The sequence below is a fragment of the Anopheles coluzzii genome, chromosome 3 (genome assembly GCF_943734685.1).
Source record: "Anopheles coluzzii chromosome 3, AcolN3, whole genome shotgun sequence".
NCBI classification, from domain to species: domain Eukaryota; kingdom Metazoa; phylum Arthropoda; class Insecta; order Diptera; family Culicidae; genus Anopheles; species Anopheles coluzzii.
The window spans coordinates 48,065,554-48,079,936 of NC_064671.1; the positions used below are offsets into that span (position 1 = coordinate 48,065,554).

The 14,383-nt window shown below is 42.7% G+C and overlaps 3 protein-coding genes and 1 long non-coding RNA gene across 4 annotated transcripts; 2 read left to right on the plus strand and 2 right to left on the minus strand.

The window, feature by feature from the left end:
• Positions 1-547: 547 nt before the first annotated feature.
• LOC120959153 (histidine-rich protein PFHRP-II-like) lies at positions 548-13,312 on the plus strand. The gene is made up of 4 exons (XM_049608908.1): positions 548-705; positions 8,524-9,216; positions 12,354-12,491; positions 12,622-13,312. The coding sequence occupies exons 1-4, from the start codon at positions 694-696 to the stop codon at positions 13,291-13,293; spliced, it is 1,515 nt and encodes a 504-aa protein (XP_049464865.1). The 5' UTR covers positions 548-693; the 3' UTR covers positions 13,294-13,312.
• Positions 1,563-6,022, plus strand: LOC120956051 (cuticle protein 8-like). Its single transcript, XM_049610496.1, has 2 exons — positions 1,563-3,349; positions 3,438-6,022. The coding sequence occupies exons 1-2, from the start codon at positions 3,338-3,340 to the stop codon at positions 4,140-4,142; spliced, it is 717 nt and encodes a 238-aa protein (XP_049466453.1). The 5' UTR covers positions 1,563-3,337; the 3' UTR covers positions 4,143-6,022.
• Positions 5,177-6,330, minus strand: LOC125907544 (uncharacterized). The gene is made up of 2 exons (XR_007452761.1): positions 6,121-6,330; positions 5,177-5,903 (listed from the first exon to the last, which is right to left on the minus strand). It is a non-coding gene; the product is annotated as an uncharacterized LOC125907544 (long non-coding RNA).
• On the minus strand, positions 9,290-10,702 carry LOC120955454 (uncharacterized). Its single transcript, XM_040376343.2, has 4 exons — positions 10,401-10,702; positions 10,106-10,341; positions 9,673-9,870; positions 9,290-9,612 (listed from the first exon to the last, which is right to left on the minus strand). Exons 1-4 carry the CDS (start codon positions 10,638-10,640, stop codon positions 9,408-9,410), a joined length of 879 nt encoding a protein of 292 aa, XP_040232277.2. The 5' UTR covers positions 10,641-10,702; the 3' UTR covers positions 9,290-9,407.
• Positions 13,313-14,383: the final 1,071 nt, after the last annotated feature.

The window sequence follows — 14,383 nt, forward strand, 5'->3', positions numbered from 1 at the left end:
AAGGTGACATTCCTTGCGGTGGAGGATATTTGAAGAAACCATTATCAGAGCACATAGTCATCACTACAAACACTAAAATTTATAGCAAATTTTGAAATATTTTCATTGAAAAAACAAAACGATCATAAAAACTAACAATTTTTTATCCAAAATAATACAACATTAAATATTCTCTTTCTTCTTCTTTGGCTCAACAACCGTTGTCGGTCAAGGCCTGCCTGCACCACGTGTGGGCTTGGCTTTCAGTGACTAATTAATTTCCCCCCATAGCAGGATAGTCAGTCCTACGTATGGCGGCACGGTCCATTTGGGGATTGAACCCATGACGGGCATGTTGTTAAGTCGTACGAGTTGACGACTGTACTACGAGACCGGACAACATTAAATATAAATTGTGATAAAAATCATACTTTAACGTGTTGCAATGATTACTGTTTAAAAAGATACAGCGCTTACATGCCTAGCGTGAAAACACGTGAATTAATCCGGAAAAGTAAACTAACAAAAAAGTACTGGTGCAACATGCTTTAGGTTAAGGCAAGTAAAAGTAGTGCAGTTTCTAGATAGTCTCGACCCAAGGTCGCAGAGAGTAGCGGTTTCAGCTGTAATATCCTGAGTATAAAAGGCGTTGGTTACGATATCACACAGCACAGTCACACTGAACCTCAACGAGTAAACAATCCTGCTCCAATAATGGCGTTCAAAGTAAGAATCACTACAATAACTAGAACAATATGAAACACACAACTAGAGCTTTATTAAAGGATAACACATTTTCCTGTCCATCTTGCAGTTCGTTCTGCTCGCTACTCTGGTAGCTGCCGCCAGCGCTGGTCTCCTTCCTCTGGCTCACCATGAATCAATCGCCACGTCACACTCCACCATCCAGCACCATGCTGCTCCCGCTATCCAACATGTCGGATCGGTCCACGCCGCCCCGGCTATCTACCAGCACTCGGCCCCAGCTATCGTCAAGACCATTGCTCAGCCCACGATCATCAAGTCTGTAGAGCACCACGCTCCGGCCAACTACGAGTTCTCGTACTCCGTCCATGACGAGCACACCGGAGACATCAAGAGCCAGCACGAAACTCGCCACGGAGACGAAGTCCACGGACAGTACTCGCTGTTGGACTCCGACGGTCACCAGCGCATCGTCGACTACCATGCTGATCATCACACCGGATTCAACGCCGTCGTGCGCCGTGAGCCATCGGCTGTGAAGATCGCTCAGCCCGTGCACAAGGTGATCGCCCAGCCCGTGCATGTGTCCAGCTATGCCCATGCTCCAGTAGCTCACGCCACTGTCCAGCACCACCATGCTGCCCCGATCGCGCACTACTCCGCACCGATCGCGCACCACGCTGCTCCGATCGCGCACTACGCTGCCCCGATCGCGCACCACCCTGCTCCGATCGCGCACTCAACCTCCAGTATCGTCCATGGACCGAGCCATCTGAGCCATCATCATTACTAAGAATCATTTTAGTGGTGTAGTAAAGACTTCAGTTACAAAACAGATAGTTTATAAAAGCATAAATATAAAGCGATTAAAAATTATATATCGTGTAAGTCACGTCAAACACGTTTTTCAGCCAAAATATAAATGAGAAAAATTGTTTTTATTAAATTAATAATTTCATGTTCATTACTACTTATTCCTGTTTGTTGTTCATGCAGTCCCTGAAGAAAATTCGTTTAGTTCTGTGTTTTTAGCAATTTTTAACTTCTAGCAAAACTGCAATTTATTTGAATTTGGCAATTGTTGGAGGAAATAATACCAATTTGACGTATGAAGTGTTAATACTTAGCGTAACTCGAATTCGCTTAGCTCGAGTGTCGCGTAACTCGGGGAAAGACTGTAGTTATTTTTAAACACCGCTGTGAACATCAGCGAATCAGCTGCTAAATGATCGATGCGTTCTCTCCTCCTCTTTCTCAGATGTTTTGCGATCGGGAGCTTGTTTACTCTGGATGGTTAAGAGCGTAGCTGTTAATGTTCTATGTCTACAGCTTGGGTAAATATCAACGGGCAATTTCATTTTTTTAACACTGATTAAATGTTAAATTGCTGTAGATATTTCCGTGTTGTGTCTATGACAATTTTCGATTTGTACCATAAAATTCCATAATGATTGTTTTGTGCACGGTCTGGACAGCTCGCAATTATTCATATAGACATGTTCAGCGAGTGGTAGTTTTGTTCAGGCATATAATACACTCTTACAGCGAGATATAGAATTGTTCGGATCGGAAGTAGGCGTTGATATGATCGGCTATATTGTATAGCTGTCTCTTTCGTACCCTTTGGACTGCAGCTTAGATCATTCTCATCAGTAGGTAAACAAACGATTCAAACAAATGTTCTGGTTTCAACATATTTTTGCATTGAAAAGCTTGGGAATTGATTATGTGCTACTTTTAAGAAATTTAAGAATGCAACATTAAACGCTGTGACGCAGGGTGTAAACAAAACATATGACAGCAGTACAGAACCGCCGATCATGTCAACACATACTTCCGAACAATTCTATACCTCGCTGAAAGAGTCTGTTATATGCCTGAACAAAACTACAATTCACTGATCATATCTATAAAATCCTCGAAAATCCTGTATTACCCTGCACATGCTTATAGTCACGATTATAACATTGTAATTTTTATTTGTGTATGCCGTATCTATTCAGTTGCAACCTGGTAAATAAGATTTTGCTCTATATATTTTTAATTTGTTATCTACTCACTTTTATAAACTTTGTTTTGACTGGACCTTATCAATTAAGGTTAGGGTTAACTTTAAGTTTAGATTTAGTATCTAAGTATAAATTAGCAATTGTATAGCCCATGACGGAAACATTTTTCTATTAGTAAATAAAATAAATAAACAAATATTTAACAAAAACTAGGGTTCGACGATATAGGAAGTACTTAACGTTAGCAAAAATACAGTTAAAAATTTTACATGTTTGTACCAACCGTTCACTAAGAAATACAATCTGGCCGTCCAATGTGATAAAAAACGTGCCGATGGAGGTGTGTCCATTCCAGACTGGTTCTTTTACTTTCATCGTATTTTCGGTGACCAATATGTTGTTCTTGTTGGGTATGCACTTGTTTCTATTTTACTTCTTCGTATACGTAATGTAGATCAGTTTTGGCAAGTAAAAGTAGTGCAGTTTCGTGGTAGCCTTGTCTCAAGGACGTATACAGAAGTCTCGATTTCAACTGTATCAAGCGTTGGAGTCTCCTATTTTCACTGAGTATAAAAGGCGTTGGTTACGATATCACACAGCACAGTCACACTGAACCTCAACCAGTAAACAATCCCGCTCCAATAATGGCGTTCAAAGTAAGAATCACTACAGTATTTACAAAAATATGAAACACACAACAAGAGCTTTATTAAAGGATAACACGTTTTCCTGTCCATCTTGCAGTTCGTTCTGCTCGCTACTCTGGTAGCTGCCGCCAGCGCTGGTCTGCTTCCTGTGGCTCACCATGGATCGATCGCTACGTCGCACTCCACCATCCAGCACCATGCTGCTCCCGCTATCCAACATGTCGGATCGGTCCACGCCGCTCCGGCTATCTACCAGCACTCGGCCCCGGCTATCTACCAGCACTCGGCCCCGGCTATCGTCAAGACCATTGCTCAGCCCACGATCATCAAGTCTGTAGAGCACCACGCTCCGGCCAACTACGAGTTCTCGTACTCCGTCCATGACGAGCACACCGGAGACATCAAGAGCCAGCACGAAACTCGCCACGGAGACGAAGTCCACGGACAGTACTCGCTGTTGGACTCCGACGGTCACCAGCGCATCGTCGACTACCATGCTGATCATCACACCGGATTCAACGCCGTCGTGCGCCGTGAGCCCTCGGCTGTGAAGATCGCTCAGCCCGTGCACAAGGTGATTGCCCAGCCCGTGCATGTGTCCAGCTATGCCCATGCTCCAGTAGCTCACGCCACTGTCCAGCACCATGCTACCCCGATCGCGCACTACTCCGCACCGATCGCGCACCACGCTGCTCCGATCGCGCACTACGCTGCCCCGATCGCGCACCACGCTGCTCCGATCGCGCACTCAACCTCCAGCATCGTCCATGGACCGAGCCATCTGAGCCATCATCATTACTAAGAATCATTCTATTGGTGTAGTAAGGACTTCAGTTACAAAACAGATAGTTTATAAAAGCATAAATAAAAAGCGATTTAAAATTATAGCTGTGTCTTATTTATTTAGATGTTCACTCGAGATTCATTTGGCTAGATACACATTTATAATCAAATTATTAATAGTATCATTATCATCATCGTATCGTATTGGTCGTAGACCTGGTTTTTAGACACGACGTTTTACTAGCTACTTTTTACTGTATATTTGTATAGTTACGTTTGACTACAGTCTTTCCCCGAGTTACGCGAATAATTCGGTCTAGGGATATTCGTGTAAATTGGATTTTCGTGGAAGTCAAATATCACGTTTTCAGCCAAAATATAAATGGAGAAAAAATGTTATTAAATTTAATAATTTCATGTTCATTACTACTTATTCCTGTTTGTTGTTCATGCAGTCCCTGAAGAAAATTCGTTTAGTTCTGTGTTTTTAGCAATTTTTAACTTCTAGCAAAACTGCAATTTATTTGAATTTGGCAATTGTTGGAGGAAATAATACCAATTTGACGTATGAGGTGTTAATACTTAGCGTAACTCGAATCGTTTAGCTCGAGTATCGCGTAACTCACCGAAAGACTGTAGTTATTTTTAAACACCGCTGTGAACATCAGCGAATCAGCTGCTAAATGATCGATGCGTTCTCTCCTCCTCTTTCTCAGATGTTTTGCGATCGGGAACTTTTTCACTCTGGATGGTTCTGTTAATGTTCTATGTCTACAGCTTGGGTAAATATCAACGGCCAATTTCATTTTTTTGACACTGATTAAATGTTAAATTGCTGTAGATATTTCCGTGTTGTGTCTATTACATTTTTCGATTTGTACCATAACATTCCATAATGATTGTTTTGTGCACGGTCTGGACAGCTCGCAATTATTCAACAAAAAATTTACAATTTATAATCACGACACGACAAAGGCCTGAAAAGGATTAAATTTCTACAACGTAATTGATAAACAAAAAGGTTATAGAGGCATATAGTATGTTTGCAGTGTCTCATGTTTAGTTTAGTTTAGTTTAGTTTATTAATCGATGGACTATGAAGCCCTCTCGAGTCAAAATTTGTTTACAATACACATTAGATAACGAACAGAACATTTACATATTGTTATTGTTGAACGCATTCCGAACACTTAAAAGCGAAGTCAGTTCCGTTATCGTCATTCCAGGCTCGTAAATATCGTCAGCTGAATTTAAAAGACGGCACATACAAAGAAGGGGATTGCGAGAGCCAAATGTTGTTCGGGTTTGAGCGACTGCCAGCATTGGTCGACGACGAAGTATTCTGGCAGGAACATAGAGGTAAATCCTTGAAAGCAGCTCGGGACAGTCAATGGTTCCGTTTAAGATTCCCGTGATAAATGCCAGTCTGGCGTGCTCAACACGTTCGGCGAGAGGCGGGATCCCAAGCAGCAAACACCTAGTTCTGTAGTCGAGACGACGCGGCCAATCACGAAGGGCGAAGCGCGTTGCCTTCCGTTGGATGGACTCTAGCCACGCAAGTGCCCGAGTAGATGCTGGCCACCAAACAATGCTAGCATATTCCAGCAGTGGTCTGATAAGTGTCAGTCGCAGTACAGTGTCTTGAAACACATAGGATCACGAAGCTCGCGCGTCATGTTTATGACCAAGCCAAGTAGACGATTGCCACTAGCGACTACTTGGTCTATCTGTTCTTCGAAGGAGAGTTTAGCATCTAGGAGGACTCCTAGATCCTTTACTTCTTCTTTGGCTCAACAACCGATGTCGGTCAAACGGCCTGCCTGTGCCCACTTGTAGGCTTGGCTTTCAGTGACTAATTGATTTCCCCCCATAGCAGGATAGTCAGTCCTACGTATGGCGGCGCGGTCTATTTGGGGATTGAACCCATGACGGGCATGTTGTTCAGTCGTACGAGTTGACGACTGTACTACGAGACCGGCTCCCTAGATCCTTTACACAGTTCACTATTTCGAGGTTCTGACTATCAAGCGTATAATTAAACAGCTCTGGAGCTCTTGAACGGCTGAATGAGATTATGGCACATTTATCGATACAGATGCTTAGTGCGTTACGCTTGCACCAGGAGACAAATTCAGTCAAAGTGGCTTGAAGTTGAAGATGGTCCTCGGACTCACGGATTTCACGATAGATTTTAGCATCATCTGCGTAGAGTATGCAACTATTATCCGGGAGTGCCGTGCACAAGTCGTTTATGTAGAGCAGAAACAACAGAGGCCCCAGGTTGCTGCCCTGGGGTACGCCGGAAGAGGCACCGATAGATTTAGATTGGTGGGAACCCATTCTAACTGCATATGAACGACCACATAAATACGATTTCATCCACTTTACCAGGGGTGGTGATAATCCAAGTCTTGCCAAGTTTTGCCAGAAGAATGTTGTGGGACACACTGTCAAAAGCCGCCTTAATGTCCGTGTAAATGGCATACACCTGCATACCATCATCAATGGACTTATAACAGCCGCTAACGAATTGCATCAGATTTGTCGTAGTAGATCTCTTAGGCATGAATCCATGTTGGTTGGTGCTGATGTATTTGCCGGCAGATGCTGTTAATGGTTCATAGATGAGGAGCTCGAACACTTTGGCGCAGGCAGCTAAAGAGGTAATACCTCGATAGTTCACTGCTTCGTTTTTGCTGCCCTTTCTGTGGATGGGTGTTAGCCATGAGACCTTCCACAGTGATGGAAAGGTTCCTGTGCGCAGAGATTCGTTAAAAATCTTAGTTAAAACAGGAGCTACCGATACGGCACAACGCTTGAGAATTGTCGCTGGGATACCATCTGGCCCCTCGGAGTATGACGATTTGAGACGCTCGATTTTTTGGGTAACCAGGGTCTCGGTGACGATAGGTAGTGTGACATGAATTGCATCTGCCGGAGTGTTCACGAATGCGGAAGCAACAGCCTCCGGATTTGTGATGTTAGAAATGAAGCTATCCTCGAAATGCGTGGCGAACAGTTCACAAATATCTAATGGCGACCGTCGGTTCCTCTGCTAATTTCTATAAAAGTTTTTACGTTTTATTGATAAAATAAATAAATACAGCCTGGTGATCATCAGTATTATACAGACATGTTCAGCGAGTGGTAGTTTTGTTCAGGCATATAATAAACTCTTACAGCGAGATATAGAATTGTTCGGATCGGAAGTAGGCGTTGATATGATCGGCTATATTGTATAGCTGTCTCTTTCGTACCCTTTGGACTGCAGCTTAGATCATTCTCATCAGTAGGTAAACAAACGATTCAAACAAATGTTCTGGTTTCAACATATTTTTGCATTGAAAAGCTTGGGAATTGATTATGTGCTACTTGTAAGAAATTTAAGAATGCAACATTAAACGCTGTGACGCAGGGTGTAAACAAAACATATGACAGCAGTACAGAACCGCCGATCATGTCAACACATACTTCCGAACAATTCTATACCTCGCTGAAAGAGTCTGTTATATGCCTGAACAAAACTACAATTCACTGATCATATCTATAAAATCCTCGAAAATCCTGTATTACCCTGCACATGCTTATAGTCACGATTATAACATTGTAATTTTTATTTGTGTATGCCGTATCTATTCAGTTGCAACCTGGTAAATAAGATTTTGCTCTATATATTTTTAATTTGTTATCTACTCACTTTTATAAACTTTGTTTTGACTGGACCTTATCAATTAAGGTTAGGGTTAACTTTAAGTTTAGATTTAGTATCTAAGTATAAATTAGCAATTGTATAGCCCTTGACGGAAACATTTTTCTATTAGTAAATAAAATAAATAAATAAATATTTAAAAAAAACTAGGGTTCGACAATATAGGAAGTACTTAACGTTAGCAAAAATACAGTTAAAAATTTTACATGTTTGTACCAACCGTTCACTAAGAAATACAATCTGGCCGTCCAATGTGATAAAAAACGTGCCGATGGAGGTGTGTCCAATCCAGACTGGTTCTTTTACTTTCATCGTATTTTCGGTGACCAATATGTTGTTCTTGTTGGGTATGCACTTGTTTCTATTTTACTTCTTCATATACTTGATGTAGATCAATTTTGGCAAGTAAAAGTAATGCAGTTTCATGCAGTTTCGTGGTAGCCTTGTCTCAAGGACGTATACAGAAGTATCGATTTCAACTGTATCAAGCGTTGGAGTCTCCTATTTTCACTGAGTATAAAAGGCGTTGGTTACGATATCACACAGCACAGTCACACTGAACCTCAACCAGTAAACAATCCCGCTCCAATAATGGCGTTCAAAGTAAGAATCACTACAGTATTTACAAAAATATGAAACACACAACTAGAGCTTTATTAAAGGATAACACGTTTTCCTGTCCATCTTGCAGTTCGTTCTGCTCGCTACTCTGGTAGCTGCCGCCAGCGCTGGTCTGCTTCCTGTGGCTCACCATGGATCGATCGCTACGTCTCACTCCACCATCCAGCACCATGCTGCTCCCGCTATCCATCATGTCGGATCGGTCCACGCCGCTCCGGCTATCTACCAGCACTCAGCCCCGGCTATCTACCAGCACTCGGCCCCGGCTATCGTCAAGACCATTGCTCAGCCCACGATCATCAAGTCTGTAGAGCACCACGCTCCGGCCAACTACGAGTTCTCGTACTCCGTCCATGACGAGCACACCGGAGACATCAAGAGCCAGCACGAAACTCGCCACGGAGACGAAGTCCACGGACAGTACTCGCTGTTGGACTCCGACGGTCACCAGCGCATCGTCGACTACCATGCTGATCATCACACCGGATTCAACGCCGTCGTGCGCCGTGAGCCATCGGCTGTGAAGATCGCTCAGCCCGTGCACAAGGTGATCGCCCAGCCCGTGCATGTGCATGCTCCAGTAGCTCACGCCACTGTCCAGCACCACCATGCTGCCCCGATCGCGCACTACTCCGCACCGATCGCGCACCATGCTGCTCCGATCGCGCACTACGCTGCCCCGATCGCGCACCACGCTGCTCCGATCGCGCACTCAACCTCCAGCATCGTCCATGGACCGAGCCATCTGAGCCATCACCATTACTAAGCGTTAATTCAAAGCTAGTTTAATGTGCTGTTTAGGTTGAATGTTAATAAAATAAGTGCAAACATTTCAATGTCATTATAAATGGAAATTTTTAATTTTATTTTCGTAGTTCTATAGATTTTGAGAAGAAATTATTTTTCCAACAGCATTGTTTCATGCTGATTTGCCATGCGAATCAATGTTTTGTATCAATATTTCGATGCAACAAGCCATTCAGTTCGGCTAACAGCTTTGTATCCTATTTTGTTGAACAGTCTTATTGATCTTTCGTTATTTCCATCGATGAAAGTATGCACATCTTGCTTGTATTGAACAGCAATATGTTTAGTTATAGCTTTTGCAAGAGTACATCCGTAGCCTCGATTGCAACGTTCGGGAACTGTATATAGGTGTCTACAAGTATAAACAGAGTAGCTTTATTTTATATTACCAAGATGAAGAAAAATAGCTTACCCCACAGCGTCATGATCATTCTGGAACACACATGCTACTAGTTCTCCCGATGTTTTGTCAAACAAACCGAAAGCCCCAAAATATTTAATGGCAGATTCGAAGTATTGCTGCGATGTCCTGTAGCGATATGGCCACCATTCGTTTAATTGTTTGGCATGTTGAACTTGTAATGGCTTTAAATCTACGTCGGCTGGAACGCTGAATATCAGAGAACGAGGTTTCAAATTAATTCAAAATGCTTCGTTAAAACCCTTGTTTTCTTATGGAACAAAAATATTTCATGTATCAAACAAATCAAATGAAAACTATATTTTCGCGTAAAGAGTATCTACTATAATAAGTGAGTTATGGAACGAATTTTACTCGTTATGCCAGGATTCATTGTGATACACAAACACGTAGCAATTTTGTAATGATTTATCTTATCACTTACATATAACTAAGCTTAGCAGCTTCTGTTTGTGGCATCCAATAGTTAACACAATCTGACGAACTTTTGAACTGAACTTTGGGTTCCACTATTAATTGAGATAGCTTTGCACGAATTTCACTGTTATCACCTATCACAAACATAGGTTTGATTCCCCATTTAATGTAAGTGGTGTTCTCGAGAGCGTGCGTAAGCTCCGTAGGAGGAACTTCCAATGTATTTATAAATATGTATTGGTCCTGAAAGGGTTGAATTTGTTTAAACACATGTTTCACTATAAACCACCAAGAATATATACCTCTTCACGACTGATGGCTACAAAGGTTGCCAAACGATTTCCTTTCTCATTGTTGGGAATGTAAACAGTTTTTTGTAGTCGATGGGAGACTTGCTCCTCATCAGTGTCGTGAAGTGTGAGATTGGTGCGTAAAATATTTTGCAACAGTGACACAAATTGGATCGACTGTGGAAGAAATTGTTTGTAGATGCCAATGAGATGTTTCAATTCCTCCACGTTTGCTGGACGTAACGGATCCATTACACAGTCCGTCTTGATTGTGTCGATGACCGAAATAAACTGAGAGTACCACTTATTTGTCGCTCCCACTCAAAACATCAACGAGACGTAATGAACAACACTACAACCTCTTACACCATCTCGTGAAATGCACGAGAGTGGTTTTACTCTCGTTTCTGGGTGATTAAAAGTGAAGAAGTGATAAGATAGGCAAGTACCTAATTGTGATAAAATGCTCTAGCAAGCTGTTATCAAGTTGTTGCTAACAAGTCTGTTGCTATGGCATACAAATTGATGATACACAGAAATTAATCATTTTAATATTAAGGGAAAGTGTGTGATTACAATTCCTGATGCTTCATAATTCGCAAGTCAATTCACGCCATCATATAATTTTTCATATGTTTAGGAGTGATCTAGAAATACGCATGATTGAAAGGTAAACATTAAATAGGCCATGGATGGATTAAATAACAAAACAATGGAAAATCATAAATAACTCAAATAAGAGCTAACCAAAGAAACCATGGCATTGATACCAGTGTATCGATACTTACACATAGAAATAAGATATACATATACAACCAACACATACGAATAACATAAACGAATAACACGTAAAACAGGGTTTTGTAAAACAAAGGAGAGATTTATACATACTATCAAATAACATGTACGTGTTTCATTTCATGCGCTCAGAATGTTTCCCTTACTTAAGATAAAGCCTCTAGCTCCAGCTCCAGCTGCAGCTTGTAAACAATTATAAAAAAATAGAAAAGATAACCACACATCGTTAGTGACTAAAAAAGACCAAAACCAAAAACGGTAGATTCACTAAATAAGATCAAATATTCCTAAAACATTCCGAAATTCAGCAGGCTTCAAACTACACCGTTCTTTGATTTAATTATACAATATATTTGTATGTGATTGTGACGATTAAAAAGAAGTATGCATGCGTTAATTAACTCTCGTTTCATTTTCATGATCCCTGTCGATCTCGTATAATACGAAAGGATTTAAAGAAAATTTATATTTTCATATTTAATTCAAAACTGAACAAGAGAACGGTTCGATTTTCTTTAGAATTGTTTTCGCCTCTCCTAGGATTTGTATAAACCTCGCCCGAGCAGTGGCGATTTTAACGCTAAGCAAAGTAAGCAATTGTGGGAGGCCCCGTCAATGAGGGGCCCCGCGGACATTGACATCTGTACTACATTATCTATAACAATTGATAGAATATGGCACTGTATTAGCAAGGGGGGCCCCGTGCGTGATGGACGTTGGGGCCCCGTGCTGGACGAACCCTAAGCAATCCCCCCGGCAGTATCAAAATTTAAGTTGAAATGTTACATAATCCAAGACGGATGCCGGGTACCCCCCGGTAATTATGTACAGAGGGCTTCAATAATTCTTACTGCTTAGAGCCTCCGACACTGTAAACCCGCCACTGCGCCCGAGTCACTCTGTCCTATTCGAAAAGTTGTTATTTTAATTGCACTACTTTTGCAGTACGAATCCACTGAATCGAGAACACTTGCAGAAAGTTAAATGCTCAATTTGGGATAATAACGCCTCCGTTATTCTTAAACCCGTTTTCGATTTAAGGCTTGGGACTCTAAAGGCCTTCAGACTTCAGGACTCTTCGCATGGCCTGCTCCGAGTTCCGCCGTCTACAGTATATGTTTGGTGTAGATCAATTTGTCAAGTAAAAGCAGTTCAGTTTCGTGAAAGTTATGTCTGAAGGACGCAGAGAGTAACGGTTTCAGTTGTATTATCCTAAGTATAAAAACCGATGGTCTCAATACCAGACGGCACAATCACAAACAGCCTCAACCAGTAAACAGTTCTGTTCCAATAATGGCATTCAAAGTAAGAATCCCTACTTTATTCAGAATTTTCTCTTTTTGTTTTTTCATAAGCCTGATGAAAACAAAAGAAACACAACAACAAAAACAATCTCAGCACTCATAAATATCACTTTTTCCTTTCCATGTTATAGTTTGTTCTGTTCACTACTCTGGTAGCTGCCGCCAGCGCTGGTCTGCTTCCTGTGGCTCACCATGGATCGATCGCCACGTCGCACTCCACCATCCAGCACCATGCTGCTCCCGCTATCCAACATGTCGGATCGATCCACGCCGCTCCGGCTATCTACCAGCACTCGGCCCCGGCTATCGTCAAGACCATTGCTCAGCCCACGATCATCAAGTCTGTAGAGCACCACGCTCCGGCCAACTACGAGTTCTCGTACTCCGTCCATGACGAGCACACCGGAGACATCAAGAGCCAGCACGAAACTCGCCACGGAGACGAAGTCCACGGACAGTACTCGCTGTTGGACTCCGACGGTCACCAGCGCATCGTCGACTACCATGCTGATCATCACACCGGATTCAACGCCGTCGTGCGCCGTGAGTCATCGGCTGTGAAGATCGCTCAGCCCGTGCACAAGGTGATCGCCCAGCCCGTGCATGTGCATGCTCCAGTAGCTCACGCCACTGTCCAGCACCACCATGCTGCCCCGATCGCGCACTACTCCGCACCGATCGCGCACCATGCTGCTCCGATCCCGCACTACGCTGCCCCGATCGCGCACCACGCTGCTCCGATCGCGCACTCAACCTCCAGCATCGTCCATGGACCGAGCCATCTGAGCCATCATCATTACTAAGAATCATTCTAGTGTTGTAGTAAGGACGTCAAAAATTATAGCTTTGATTTATTTATTGAAATGTCCACTTTTAACAATTTTGTGTGGATTTCTGTAAATCTTTAAATCAATATTAAATATTTCATTTCTCATAACTTTTATTATGTAAATAAATATTCTTACAAAAACCTCTTTACAAAAGGCTTTGAAAAATTCACATTCTTGCTTTTTTATCGTACATGTTACGAATAGAGTTGAGCGGCACTGACAGTGTAGGATGGCTAGAGCTATGCCATAGGATTGAGAGATCGGAAGCGTGAAATATTAGCGAAGGATAATCGGCAAAAACGATAGAAAAAGGTTTGATGGAAACGGAATGGCGGTAAACGGAGAGATTATAAATAGGAGCGAATGCTATACGAACGTTCTTTTCGGATCGAATCCTTTGGTAAATAGATTTTAATTTTGGCGCTCGCCTCAAGCTGCCTAAAATAAGTCTACGGCTTGCAGAAGTTTGAACGACATCCGAAAGCAGTTATAACATTCCAAAATTAAATCTGTAGTTGTGAAGAAATCCGCTGAGTTTTTGTTTGTGAGTGCAGTTCAACGGAAAATGTTCGGTGTCACGTCCGGCCAGCAGAAGGAAACCCGAGAGGTTGCCAGTTCGGTGGTGAGGCAGGAGAGTGGCCAAGTTGAAGCGGTTGTGCCGCGAAGCGACAAAGTCGTTGGTGGAATTGCGAGCGGAGGTTTTCCGACTGCGGAAGGGTTATCGAACACGGAATCGAGCACGGCACAGCCGAACGGCCCACGGAACGAGGCGGATTTGCGATCACCGTTGCGCAACTCAATGGCGGAGTGCATTGCGACGCCAGAGGAGTCAGTTTGGTTGATTGAAGAGGAGTTAGCAGAAGGTCATGTGACGGAAAAACGCACCGCCGTTCCTACGGCACACCATTCTCGGCGTGCCGAGATTTTAAGAAAGAGAGTTGAAGTGGAGAAGCAGCAGTTGAAGTTGAGACAGATGGAACTGGAGTTGATAGAGCTTGAAGACGCAGGCTACACAGAAGCCAGTGAGCGCGATGGCGCAGCGCAACGGGTTAAAGCAGAAGAA

What these genes read in the sequence shown, in the direction of transcription:
- LOC120959153 (XM_049608908.1), top strand. An exon ending in ATCTGAGCCATCACCATTAC is followed by an intron (nt 9,217 to 12,353) that starts TAAGCGTTAATT and finishes GTTTCGTGAAAG; the next exon opens with TTATGTCTGAAGGACGCAGA. An exon ending in TTCCAATAATGGCATTCAAA is followed by an intron (nt 12,492 to 12,621) that starts GTAAGAATCCCT and finishes TCCATGTTATAG; the next exon opens with TTTGTTCTGTTCACTACTCT.
- LOC120955454 (XM_040376343.2), bottom strand. Translation starts at nt 10,640, where the DNA reads ATGGATCCGTTACGTCCAGCAAACGTGGAGGAATTGAAACATCTCATT. An exon ending in TAGCCATCAGTCGTGAAGAG is followed by an intron (nt 10,342 to 10,400) that starts GTATATATTCTT and finishes CAACCCTTTCAG; the next exon opens with GACCAATACATATTTATAAA. An exon ending in AATGATCATGACGCTGTGGG is followed by an intron (nt 9,613 to 9,672) that starts GTAAGCTATTTT and finishes TTATACTTGTAG; the next exon opens with ACACCTATATACAGTTCCCG.